Below are 12,913 nucleotides of genomic sequence, written 5' to 3' on the forward strand. Positions count from 1 at the left end.
TTTAACTATTTTAGAACATCCATACGCTACTTGACTAAAAAGATATGATGTGTAGGCTTCTTTTAGTTGTACCCTGGAGTTTGTTCACTATCTGTCTACAAAAATAAAAGTAAGTAAATAATTAAATACATTTGCACAATGATATGATTATAGAGCATGTTGCCCAACTAGAATGCACTCTTAACTTATGATAAAACTGCAGTGTGTGCTTAACATGTATTGGTGTTTTCAGTGAGAACAGGCCTTTAGATTTGAACGAAAAGGTGTGCTTGCTTTCAGAACATGAAATGAAAAAGGTACATGATAACGGTTAGAAATGGCAGATATGTGAGCAAAATGCAAAGCCATTTTTTATGTGAAAAAGGCGGAAAGAAAGAGAGTGTGCTACTAAAGTTGAGGGAACATGCGCTTTCGTCTGTGATGGCTTCAGTTGGTTTGTTCATTGAGGGCCCAAGCATATTGGCAAAGACAGCCATGGCAGCTGTCAACCCAGTTAGTGGTGGCCCATCAACCATATTCAGCTCGCCTGGCCAGTGCTGGCATTTTAATTACTGTTGGGTAAACTCATTTGCCCCAAAGAAGGCTGTGCACCCTAATAGAATATGCAGGCTGCCTGACCTTTGAACCCGTGTGACACAAGATACAATAGGGGCAAGGCCAAAGCTCTCTCTTCCAAGCCCTTATTACTCTCTATTACTTCAATTACTTATCCCTCAGTGAATCCGATTGTGAAAAAACACAAGGGAGGGAGCGAAAAGGAGAAAAATAGAAAACCACAATTAAATACATTTTTGTCTCCCAGACAAGTTCTGATTGATCTGAAAGGAACTCCTAGTGATATTATAGCTGTAAAAGGTCAAAGCCTCTCTCTCGCCTAATGTGCCTCCACCTTCCCTCGACCTTATGCCCCCCTCTAAACCAAAGAGCACAGACAATCTCCCTCCAAAGCCCCTGGCCCACGCTGCCCACCCCGAACCCCAACTCCTCTGCCTCAAAAAACCCCAGCACGCCTCAGGATCATTAGAACATGTCAGGGGTTCACTGCCAACACAACCATTTTGGTAACCTAATCAGCTGACATCATTATTCGAGGAACTGTGCAGCATGAAATTAGTGCCGGGGTCACACAAACTTTAATTCAGCCCCTGCTGGGAGAAGAACTCCACAGTAACAACATTGTTAGGGCCAAACCAACACAAGCAGCCACGTGTATTGGGTCAAGACCACCGCAAGCGCTTTTCATATCAAACCGCACTAATAACTGGAAATGTGCTGAGTGTACAATGGAGAAATAATGGGATAATTTTTGAAAGACAGAATTAAAATTATTGTTACATAATTTAGATTTTGCATATTTTTGTGTGTTTATTTGTATGTGGAATGCAAACTACGTGTAAACTTTTGTTCAGTGAGATTTTTTGAAAGAATTATAATTATTTAATTATTTATTTTGTATCATGGTTTGCACATACATATTAAACAGTGAAAACTGAAGTACACATTGATAATGATAATAAACGTTTCTTTATTAATTTAATTTAATAATTAATGAATGATTTCTAGAGGATCATGTAAACCTGAAGACTGGTGTAATGGCTTTTGGAAAATTGCAGGAATAAATTACATTTAGAATTATATTAAAAAAGAAAAAATACTTATTTTAAATTGAAATAATACGAAAATATTACTGTTTAAGTTCAAATAAATGAATTTTTGATGAGCATGAGAAACTTTCAAAAGCATTAAACAACCTTACGTCAGCGACGTCAAATTTTTGGAAAGGTAGTGTAAAAAAAAAGTAGTACACAGAAACGACAAAAACTAAAGTAAAAACTTTTCAGGTTTTCAGGATAAATTCATTCAAAATAGAGATGCCACTAACTGTATAAAAATATATTGATATTTTCAGCAGTATGACAGTTGTTCAGTTTTGTGTGTGATTATAAAATGCTATATGGCTTTCTATGTGTACACAGCTTTACATCAAAGCAAAATAAAGCAAACCTACTAGAAAAATAAGTCAAGTAGTCAAGCTGTGTGTGTTTTTTTTAACCAGCTAACTAACCAGCTGGTAGTTCAGCAGGTCAACCACTTAAACCAGCTTGGTCCAAAAAAAGACCTTTTAAAAAAAAAAAAAAAATCTAAACTGTAAAAAGTGGTGACCTTCAACTGTTACCTTAAATAGTGGTTTCTACTTGATTTAACATAATATAAATGTATCTTGTTGGTATACATTAATGCATTTAGGTGTTATATAATACCTTCTGCCATAAACCCACCTAATTTAAATGTTATAATTTTCTGTAAAAAATAAAAAAATAAAAAAAAAATAAAAAAAAATTCTAGTGCAAAGACTTTTAGTTTTAATTAGGAGACTCAAATACTGCCTTACAATTTTCTCTCTCAGCAGCAGGAAATCATTTTTAACAAATTGGTTATCACATCAATTTAATATCACAACTTCTATTACCATTTATCTAAAAAGTAACACAAAGAATGAAAAAAAGAAAGAATCAAATAATCCTAGATTTAAAATATGGCAGTTAAATTGTCATTAATTGTATAATGATTATAATAAATGAGTAAAATATTTTAAACACAGTGAAAAAAATCTATTGACCCCAAATGTATCTCAGCCTGTCCTAAAGGCCCATGGGTAAAGACAGGGTTCAAAGGGAGTTTAATCCCCCGTGCATCAGCCTTGCAGTGGATGTTGTTCATTTGTTATAGCTGACCCCTGGCTTTGTTCAAGGGGATGTTAGAGTGCTTTCATCTTAGTCCCTAAATATGTTTGAATTGAAAAGGGTTATGATGTATTTATATTGGCTGGAGGAACACAATAGACAGGGTCTTTCTCTTTCCCTCTCTGTGTCGACCCTCCAGCCCAGCTCCCCCAAGCCCCCCTCCCACCCCCCTGTTCAGCTCACACCCGAGTTCACAGACCTTTTGGCTTTCTGTTCATGTCCCCTGCATCTGAGGTCAGAGGAACATTCCATACACCACCTTTTGCTTAGCCGAGTGGAACAGCACCACATCAAATTAGAGCATAAAACACATACATACACACACACACACACACACACACACACACACACACACACACACACACACACACAAAGCCATGAGAAAGTCAGCAGCTAGTTTATGCAGACCTCTTCGCCTGCCACTAATTAAATCACACATTTATCAGGACATCAGATAATAAAAAATTACAGGGAGCCATAAAAGACTATTAAAATTAAACAATTAAGAGCCAAATATTGTTGACAAATTACGAAATAGTTAATAAACATAAAAAACTTTAAATATTATGGCTCCAATATGTCATTTACCTTAAAGCTTTTATAAATGTTGACACCAAGGATGTTAACTAGAACAATGACTACAAAGTTTTAAGAAGCATTCTAATTCCAAGATAATAGGAAAGATCACACCACAGATTTAACCATAACGACAAAGAAGAACAAAGTTGTTGGAACCATTTTTAAAAGATTTTTTTTTCCAGCTGATGAAGATAAAACATTGACAGACAATCAGAATCCATCGGACTTTAAAGAGCTCAAGAATTTGATGTATCAGATGATAAAAATGCAGCATATATTATAAAGATAACTATATTAGCATCTACACCAATGATAACATTCTGTTACTATATAGTACTATATACACACTACATACCGTATGCACACACTATACTATATAGTGTGTACATATGTAGTGTGTAAAGAGTACTATAGAGTAATAGAATATATAGTAAATTATTGATGCTTTTTTTGTTGCATTTCTGACCATTTCAGTTAAAGCCTGGAGCTCTATTTACGATGCCCTGGATCTGTGCCACTTGTGCTAGTACTGTTATTTTCATCTGAGGCTTACAGGTTGCATAGGAAATCGCATTCTGACACAAAACAGATTTAAAATTTTCACAGTCAACAAACGATATTTTAAGATAAATATGATCTCTTTTAGTACTGTGACAATGTATCTGAACTTTAATGGCACTCGTGCATTACACCAAAGCCACAGAGCTGAACTCCCCAGCTAACTTCTCAGCAAAAATGCTTTTTAGGGAATAACAAAAGTTTCCATCTCAAATGCGCCTGGGGAACACCTGTATGTGGCATGTGTGTAATGATCTGCTTGTGCAAAGCCTGCATACAAGGGGCATATTGACTGCAATTATTCGGGACACCACCTGCAGTCAGAGGCTATAGCTCCCATGCTGTGCTTTCAGTAGTAAGCGCCCTGTATTTAACGTGTGGGAACGCACATTCTGTCCGTTATCGCTTTATTGTTGCAGACTCTTTCTTTTCTTGCTCTCTTTCTTGTTTTTTCCCCTTTTTTAACTAATTGAATTCTTGACTCCTAAGACACGGCTCGCCCTCCCAGCCTTAAGAGAGAGAGAAGCTAAATGAATGACATGAATTTCACTCTTTTTTTCTCCTTCTCACTCTCTTTTTGCTTGAATGAGGTGGAGTAAAGGGGGGAAATTGGGGTGGGGTGAGCTTAGGGTGGTATAGAGGAGTACGTCTCGCTGTACTTTCATACTGAGGGTCATAGGTCACGCTCCCTCCGTTTGACAAAGTGGCATTTCGGGGGCGGTTTATCCAACAATCATTTTCTTTGGAAGATTTCAAAGGCAGCACCCCTGCAACATCTTTGTAGTTGTGCTTGACCAACTCTAAACAAAACAGGCCTCCCCAAAAAGAAGCCTTTCTCGCTTCTCCTCTGGGTTGCTTCTCTTTTTGAAGCTTGCACCCTGTGCCTTTTCATCCTCCCTGCCTAGACGCTGTGCGACTACTGGGTAGTGTGTACTGTGCTCTTTGAGGCAGCGAGGAGTACTTCTGTTCAACGTGACGTGGGCTATCCCATCATAACATACAAGAAGCACAAAATTATCAATATCTGCTATCTGTGTTTAGAGTCCCTGCATAAGACATTGATTAGCCATGTTCAAAAACTCCCTGGGTGATGAACAGACACAAATTTATGCGCAATTTGCACCGGCCAATGAGGACAAGTGCATTTGATCATCCAAGTGAGGCCTCTTCATCTAAACTTTAATTAAACAACGTCCGAAAAGCTAAACAAACATAATTCTCTCAAGATCAGTGAGATGAGCATGTGGTATTAACAAGACCAAATGACACATTTCAGGTTAACAATTACACTTTTTTTCTACTTTCTCTGCAACTGAAGTGCTGACATCAAACTAAAATCAGATGAACCTAAACCCCACTTTATATCAAACAAGCTTAATGAACTTACTGACAGACTCTGTGCTGCATGTCTGTGTGATATATGTAAGAGGGAGAGTAGCAGACGTACCTTACATATACTCTGGCTAGAGTTACCCAGGCCTGGATGGATTCTTCCAGTCTCAACAAGTCCCATCTTGTTGGGTAAAATCTGTCATGTCTGACACTACAGGAAACTATTTCTCACAAGAGGCACTCCCTACTAATTCTACATCTAGCGGTAAAAAGGGAACGACAAAGACTTGAAATGGGATGGGTCAGACAGATACAAGGAGTGAAGGACGGCAAGTCCAAAGGATAACAGATATTCAATGTCCAGTGCCTGCGATATTTAGGTGAAATAGTTTAGTAAACATACGTAAAAATAGTAATAAAGAGTCAAACAATACAATAAAAAAAGCAGCTGTTCAAAAGTTTGGGGTCAGTAGGCTTTTTAAATGTTTTTGAAAGTTTTAATGTTATGTTCATCAAGGCTATGTTAATTTGGTCAAAATATAATACTGTGCAATATTTTTTTTTTATATATATAGTAAAAATTGCACTTAAACTTAAAATTGCTCAATAACCACATAATATTTTTGTGGAAAGAACTATGTACAATATGTTTGCCATTGTATTGCCTTCATCTATTGCACTCAGATTTTATATATAAATATGAACATGAACATGAACTGACAGAATAAAGAATTAAAAAATGTTTAAACCCATAACACAGCTCTTGCTTATTCCTTAATCACACAGTTTGCTACGAAGTTATGAAAGACTCCTCTCCTCTGAGAGCCACATTACCGACTGTCATTCCAGGTCCTAAAACAGTGTCCTCAAAATAAAATGTATGCAAATCAGATGCTATTAGTAGCAATCAGGGCCTTTGCTCACACAGGAGCAGATGAATCAACATTTGGGGTGACAGTCTGAAGTCTGACATGGCAGACAAAGACTAGACTGAGATGGGGCTATTGGGGGGGGGGGGCAGTCAAGCTCACGGGTTACAGATCAAGAATCAGGAATCATTTGGGCTGCTGTGAATACCATTTTTTCCCTTCAACATGGCTGCTGCTGTCTCTTTGATATGAGATTGTAAATGAAATTCAGAGCAGAAGAGCAACCCCCTGGAGAGAAATGAGAACAATGCAGGGAGCCAGAGTGCCCATTACCTTCGCAATGGGAGAGGGGCCTTTTTTTTTGGAGTGGTCTCACAGTTAAGGCTGGGACCGCTAGCCATATGACACAATTTAGGGAATTTCAGAACTAGCGTTCACATTGCAACTTCAGCTGTGAAAGTCATGCAGTCACCATGGAGCTCTTCAAGTCTGCACAGGACCATCCACCGCTCGCACGCATTACGCTCTGATATAACTACGGAAAAACCTGAGAAGATGGATCAATATGAAAGAAATAAAATGCAGTGAAAATCCCAGGTGCCTAAAACTGTAAAAGCAATCTCAAGGGCCACTGGATACAGTTAGGATCAGTGACTGCTAAAAGAAAGACAACAGTCAGCCTTGGCATTTCGCTCCAGCCGGAATATCCCACTAACAGACCTTCAGATAACGTTCCTTGGAAAAAACGACGGCAAAAAGGGAGGGAGGGTTAAGAAACAGATTAGGAGGAAGGTTAGATTGAAAGAAATACAAATCAGAGCCTGAGCAAATGGTGGCGGGAAAAAAGAGAGAAGAGCTATATTTTCTTACACGGTTCTTTTGTTTTATACACAAGTGTGATTCTGCATTGGGTTGGAACAATACAGCCCCTAACACCTGAGTGTCAGAGGTGAGCATATGCACACTCTTTCAACATCTTTCTCTCTGTTCTTTCTCTTTTCTTTGTCCCTCACCCCTTCTCTTGGACCCGTTGCTCACTGCAGCGTCTCCTCACTTGCTCCTTGTCCTTTAGATACCTAAAGCGTGAAGCTGGAACAATTACATTTGCAACACAAGGGCTTCCTATCTATTTCTTCAGGTTTCCAAATTAAAACACACTGTGCAATCACTATTTTGAAACCCTCTCCGTCTCCTGTTGCAGGAGTGAAATCAGAACACACTCTCAATTAGGGGACATCTGTTGCTCTGTCTAACTGGTGGAGCCTGAACATACGAAACAGAAAATCTGTTGAATAATTGAATTTAATGTATATAATATAACTACATCTTAAAACATAAATTAATATTTTAAAAATATAAAATATGAAAAAAGCTAAATAATAATTATTGTAATAAATAATTACATTTCAATTCTGCTTTCTAAACACTGGTTAATAGTATGACATTTATCACAATTAATTTATTCTATTGATAGCTAAAAAGATACAGTGTCAACTTAATGAAAAGCAAGTACTTTCAAGAAGATAAACTACTGTTCAAATGTTTGAGGTCATAAGATCATAAGATGTCTTAATGTTTTTGAAAGAAGTCTAAAGATGTGACTAAAAATACAGCAAAAACTTTTATAAAATGTAATTTATTCCTGTGATGGCAAAGTAGAATTTTCACCCTCATTACTCCAGTCTTTAGTGTCACATAATCTTTATGGAAATCATTCTTCTAATATGCTTATTTGGTGTTGATTTGGTTATTATCAATGCTGAAAAATGGTTGTGCTGCTTAATATATATATATACAGTACAGACCAAAAGTCTGGAAACATTACTATTTTTAATGTTTTTGAAAGAAGTTTCTTTTGCTCATCAAGCCTGCATTTATTTGATCAAAAATACAGAAAAAACAGTAATATTGTGAAATATTATTACAACTTAAAATAATAGTTTTCTATTTGAATATACTTAAAAAAAATAATTTATTCCTGTGATGCAAAGCTGAATTTTCAGCATCATTACTCCAGCCTTCAGTGTCACATGTAACATCCAGTCTATCACATGATCCTTTAGAAATCATTCTAATATTCTGATTTATTATGAGTGTTGGAAACAGTTCTGCTGTCTAATATATTTGATGAATAAAAGGTTAAAAAGAACTGCATTTATTCACAATAAAAAAAAAATTCTAATAATAGATTTTCTTTACTATCACTTTTTATCAATTTAACACATCCTTGCTGAATAAAAGTATTGATTTTATTTAAAAAAAAGAAAAAAAAAATTACTGACCCCAAATTACTGACCAGTAGTGTATATTGTTATTACAAAATATGAATATTTTAAAAACATAGCTTTTTTTTTTTTACTTTTTATTCATCAAAGTATCCTAAAAAAGTATCACGTTCTGAAAAAATATTAAGCAGCAGAACTGTTTCCAACTTTGATAATGAATCATCATATTAGAATGATTTCTAAAGGATCATGTGATAATGATCCTAAAAATTCAGCTTTGCATCACAGAAATAAATCATAATTTAAAGTATAATAAATTTAAAAACAATTATTTTAAATTGTAATAATATTTTAACATTTAACATTTTTTTTCTGTATTTTTGATCAAATAAATGCAGGCTTGATGAGTAGAAGAAACCTCTTTCAAAAACATTAAAAATAGTAATGTTTCCAAACTTTTGGTCTGTACTGTATATATATATCAGGATTCTCTGATGAATAGAAAGTTCCAGAGAACATTTATTTATTTGAAATAGAAATCTTTGGTAACATTATAAATGTCTTTACTATCACTGTTGCTCAATTTAATGCATCATTGCTAAATAAAATAGTTCATTTCTTATGAATAGTAGTTTATTTACAAGATTTTTACAAACATTAAAATTTTCACACTATAAATAGATCATTATAGGTCAGTATAGGTTTGGTGCAAAGGCATCAAAAAGTATAAAAACTTTTTTTGTTTCAAGTCAAATTCTATTGACTTCTCCCACCGTCAATATGTGTAAAGATGTGTGGTCCATTATCTAGGTCCAGCAGTCTGTTTCAGAGGCCTGCTATTTCAGCCATCAAATTGGAGAATTAATGATGTGGATAATCGTCTCTTATTTTGAAACCTAAATTCTTGACTGAGGAGATGGGGCAGCGGGATTAATAACTCAACTGAGTGACTAAAACTGCATTGAACCATTGCATCTGCTCAAGTAGCAGTGGCTTTCTTCCACTACATGACAAAAGATGAGAACACAGCGGAGTCTTCGGTGTCTTTTAGTGTTTCCCAGCGCACAGTGTTTCCATTCCTTCAGCAGTGCTGTGAAGGTGCGTTTGACGGATCAGGGGCAGGTGGAGGCTCTGTCTGCGCTAGTGTTACGGCTTCATGTGCCTGCGTGTCATTAAGCGTGTGGGAGTATACATGGCCGAGCAATCAAAGGCAGTAAATGTAAAGGCAACTCCGCTTCACCATAATATCCTGCACGTTTTTTTCCTCTCTGTCTCCCTCTTCGCCTGTCTCACTCCATCCCACACTTGTTTAAACAGCTCATCACATTGGGAAACTTCCCAGATGTATTGAGGGAGAAACGGTTAACCAGTTGTAGACTGAAACAGCTCTTTAAAGTTTGGAACAATTTATCAACTGGACGGTTCAACACATTTCTATGTTTACAAAGTCAAGAAACACAAAGAAACATTCAATGATGTATCGCCACTGTCCTGGTGAAAGCTGAGAAGAGGGAAAAACATTGTAGGGTACATTTGATAGTTTTAGGCCCCAAAAAAGGGTCTTTTTCACATTATGAGAGGGCAAAATTCTGCTTTCTAAGCCTTTAGGGGCAGGGATCACAATCTTCTCCATCTGCATTTCAGAGGTGTGAACTAATTGACTTCAAAGCAATGGCATGGCAATAAAATGAAGAGTATGTATTAAAAAAGGGTCTAGCCACCTGCATTGGGTTGCCCTGTCTATGACCACTTCACCTCACGAGCCTAACAATGCCGCCCCCCCGCCCTTTTTTTAAACCCCTGATACATCCATTATTTGAAAGATGTCAGATTAACTTTGATGCAAGCTAAGGTTGATGTTCAGGTCTGTTGGTGATTCATATGGTGAGAAGAACAGTGAGTATGAAGTATGCAGCAGAATCAAACACATAATGTCCAACAAGTGAGACGGCCTGAAACTGAAATCACAGATACAGAAGGAATACAGTGTTCAAAGTTTCTATTTTCCTTAACAATCTGACAGAAAACCTGAATTGAATTATCAACAGTTTACAATCTTGTACAAGATGAGCTTTAACTCAAAGAAGATTGCCAAGTTGATTAGGATAATCGATGCATAAATATGTTTGTATTTGACCTAGAAATAGTGCAGAAGCATAAATAATGCCTATTTCGATTTTCATCCTAATGTGTCTGGTTTTAAATTATTCAAAATTCGACAACTTCCCGGCCTAGATTTCGAATCCCAGATTTTACATTTGGTCTCAGGCAGAAGGTTAAAAAATACACTTTTTAAATTATTTCAACCAATAATGAAAATTCTGTCATTATTAACTCACCCTTGTGTTGTTCTAAACTTGCATGACTTACTTTTTACTGTGGAACATAAAAGAAGATTGTGACGAGTGGGGCCGAGAGACGTGGGAACAGAACGAGGCCGGTGGAGTGATTGGAGATGAACAACACCTGTTCGACCCACCGGTCTCGAGTCCCACAGAGGAGATGGAAGGATATAAAACTGGAGCGATGACAGTGAAGGACGAGAGAGGACCAGGCCTGGGTTTTTAGTTTGTGTTTGCTTTTTATTTGTGCGCGACAGTCGTCCGCGAGGGGCTGTTGCGCTGTTTTGTGTTTATTTTGTTATTAAAGTCTTTATTTGATTGTCCGCCGGTTCCCGCCTCCTTCTTCCCGATGATTATGGAGTTTGTATATCGTTACAAAGATATTTTGAGACAAGGCTCAAAGCTGTTTGGTTACCAAGAGTATGTGTTCAACAGAAGCAAGTCATTCAGGTTTTGAATGATATGACTTTATCCAATATCGAAAATTAATCAAACACTGGAAGAAAGGAAAGGTCTTTGGTGGGCTATTTTGTAAGCATTACCAAGACCCTTAATCACAAAGACTAGACAGATCTCATGGCACAACTCAATCATGAGTAGAGACTTACCACACAGATGGACTGATGGCCACTGACCACACTCTGTCATAAGTAGGGATTGTGTGTAAGCACGTGCCAAATCGATCAGGAGCCAGAGCCCAAATCTAAAATTAAATTACAAACAGTACTAAAATCATGAGTCAGTTAGGCATCTACCAGCACTCCTGTTCAAAGGTTTAGGGTTAGTATGATTTTGTTTTAAATAAATAAAAATGTATTCAGCAGAAGTTTATTAAATTGATCAAAAATAAAAACTTTTATAGTGTTACAAAAGTATATTTCAAATAAATGCTGTTCTTCTGAACAAATTTTATTCATAAAAAATTTAGTTTTGCTATCACCACAACAAATTACATTTCAAAATATATTACAACGGAAATCGATTATTATAAATTGTAACAACCTTCCACAATATAATTTATCTCAATATCAAAAACAAAGCCTTAGTGAGTAATATAAAACACTTCTTTCAAAAAGAGTAAACAAATGTTTCATCTTTGAAGTATGAACTTTTGATGTCCAAATACCAAATAGACCTGCCAAACAGTAGCATAGAGTCACTCTAAATAACAGCTTAAAGACATCCTTAAATATAACTTGAATTTAAATAAATAATTAAGTAAGTGGGACTGAATTTGACTGGGTCCAAACTGACAGATTTAAAGATTTACTTCACACTGTTCCATACAAACTGCATCCTGTAACAAAATTATTCTATATACTGTACATGTCACCCTCAAATTCTACCGAAAGCCACACAGTGAGTGAAAAGAAACCAATGCAAGAAACCTAGTCATGGACATACATGTTCCACTACAATATTTACTTAAATGAAAACAGAAGAAAAACATAGAGTATGCAATCTCACCTTTGCAGTTTTGTCTCTGGAGCCACTGACTATCAAACCCCCTTTACAGTCAATGCAGTTCACCTCCTGATTGTGACCACAAAACCCCACAGAGTAATCACTTCCTCGGTCATGAACAATTATTTTACCGTCACTGAAAAATTAAAGAAGAGATGAAGAAATGAAAAAAAGACATTCAAGTAGAGAATTATAGCAAATAAACATCAATGGAATATAATTTTAAAAAGCAGCTCAGGATCGTATTTTAGGATTCCCTCACTGGTTGTTCCTGATTAATTATGACTCAAAAGTCTTAATGTTTTTCAATATATGCTATGATTTATTTTATATGATCTGTACTGTAATTCATGATTGTAAACAAAATATGAAAGTGAAGTGACATTCAGCCAAGTATGGTGACCCATACTCAGAATTTGTGCTCTGCATTTAACCCATCCGAAATGCACACACACAGAGCAGTGAACACACACACACACTGTGAGCACACACCCGGAGCAGTGGGCAGCCATTTATGCTGCGGCGCCCGGGGAGCAGTTGGGGGTTCGATGCCTTGCTCAAGGACACCTAAGTCGTGGTATTGAAGGTGGAGAGAGAACTGTACATGCACTCCCCCCACCCACAATTCCTGCCGGCCCGGGACTCGAACTCACAACCTTTCGATTGGGAGTCCGACTCTCTAACCATTAGGCCACGACTTCCCCTTATGTTGTAGTAGTAGTAATAATATGATCATCATCATGTGTTTTAAACTAATGTGTTTATAAATCAAACCATTAAGTGTGGACTTAAAGATCTCA

At 36.6% G+C, this 12,913-nt stretch overlaps 1 protein-coding gene across 1 annotated transcript in view; it reads right to left on the reverse strand.

The window, feature by feature from the left end:
• Positions 1 to 12,913, reverse strand: part of fbxw4 (F-box and WD repeat domain containing 4) — a 28,215-nt gene that overhangs the window by 12,407 nt on the left and 2,895 nt on the right. Inside the window, exons 4-5 of the mRNA XM_059566182.1 lie at positions 12,117 to 12,249; positions 11,258 to 11,352 (exon numbers count right to left, since the gene is read on the reverse strand). Coding sequence (XP_059422165.1) covers positions 11,258 to 11,352; positions 12,117 to 12,249 — 228 coding nt within the window. The remainder of the gene's footprint in view (positions 1 to 11,257; positions 11,353 to 12,116; positions 12,250 to 12,913) is intronic.

Source organism: Carassius carassius, chromosome 14 (assembly GCF_963082965.1).
Source record: "Carassius carassius chromosome 14, fCarCar2.1, whole genome shotgun sequence".
NCBI classification, from domain to species: Eukaryota; Metazoa; Chordata; class Actinopteri; order Cypriniformes; family Cyprinidae; genus Carassius; species Carassius carassius.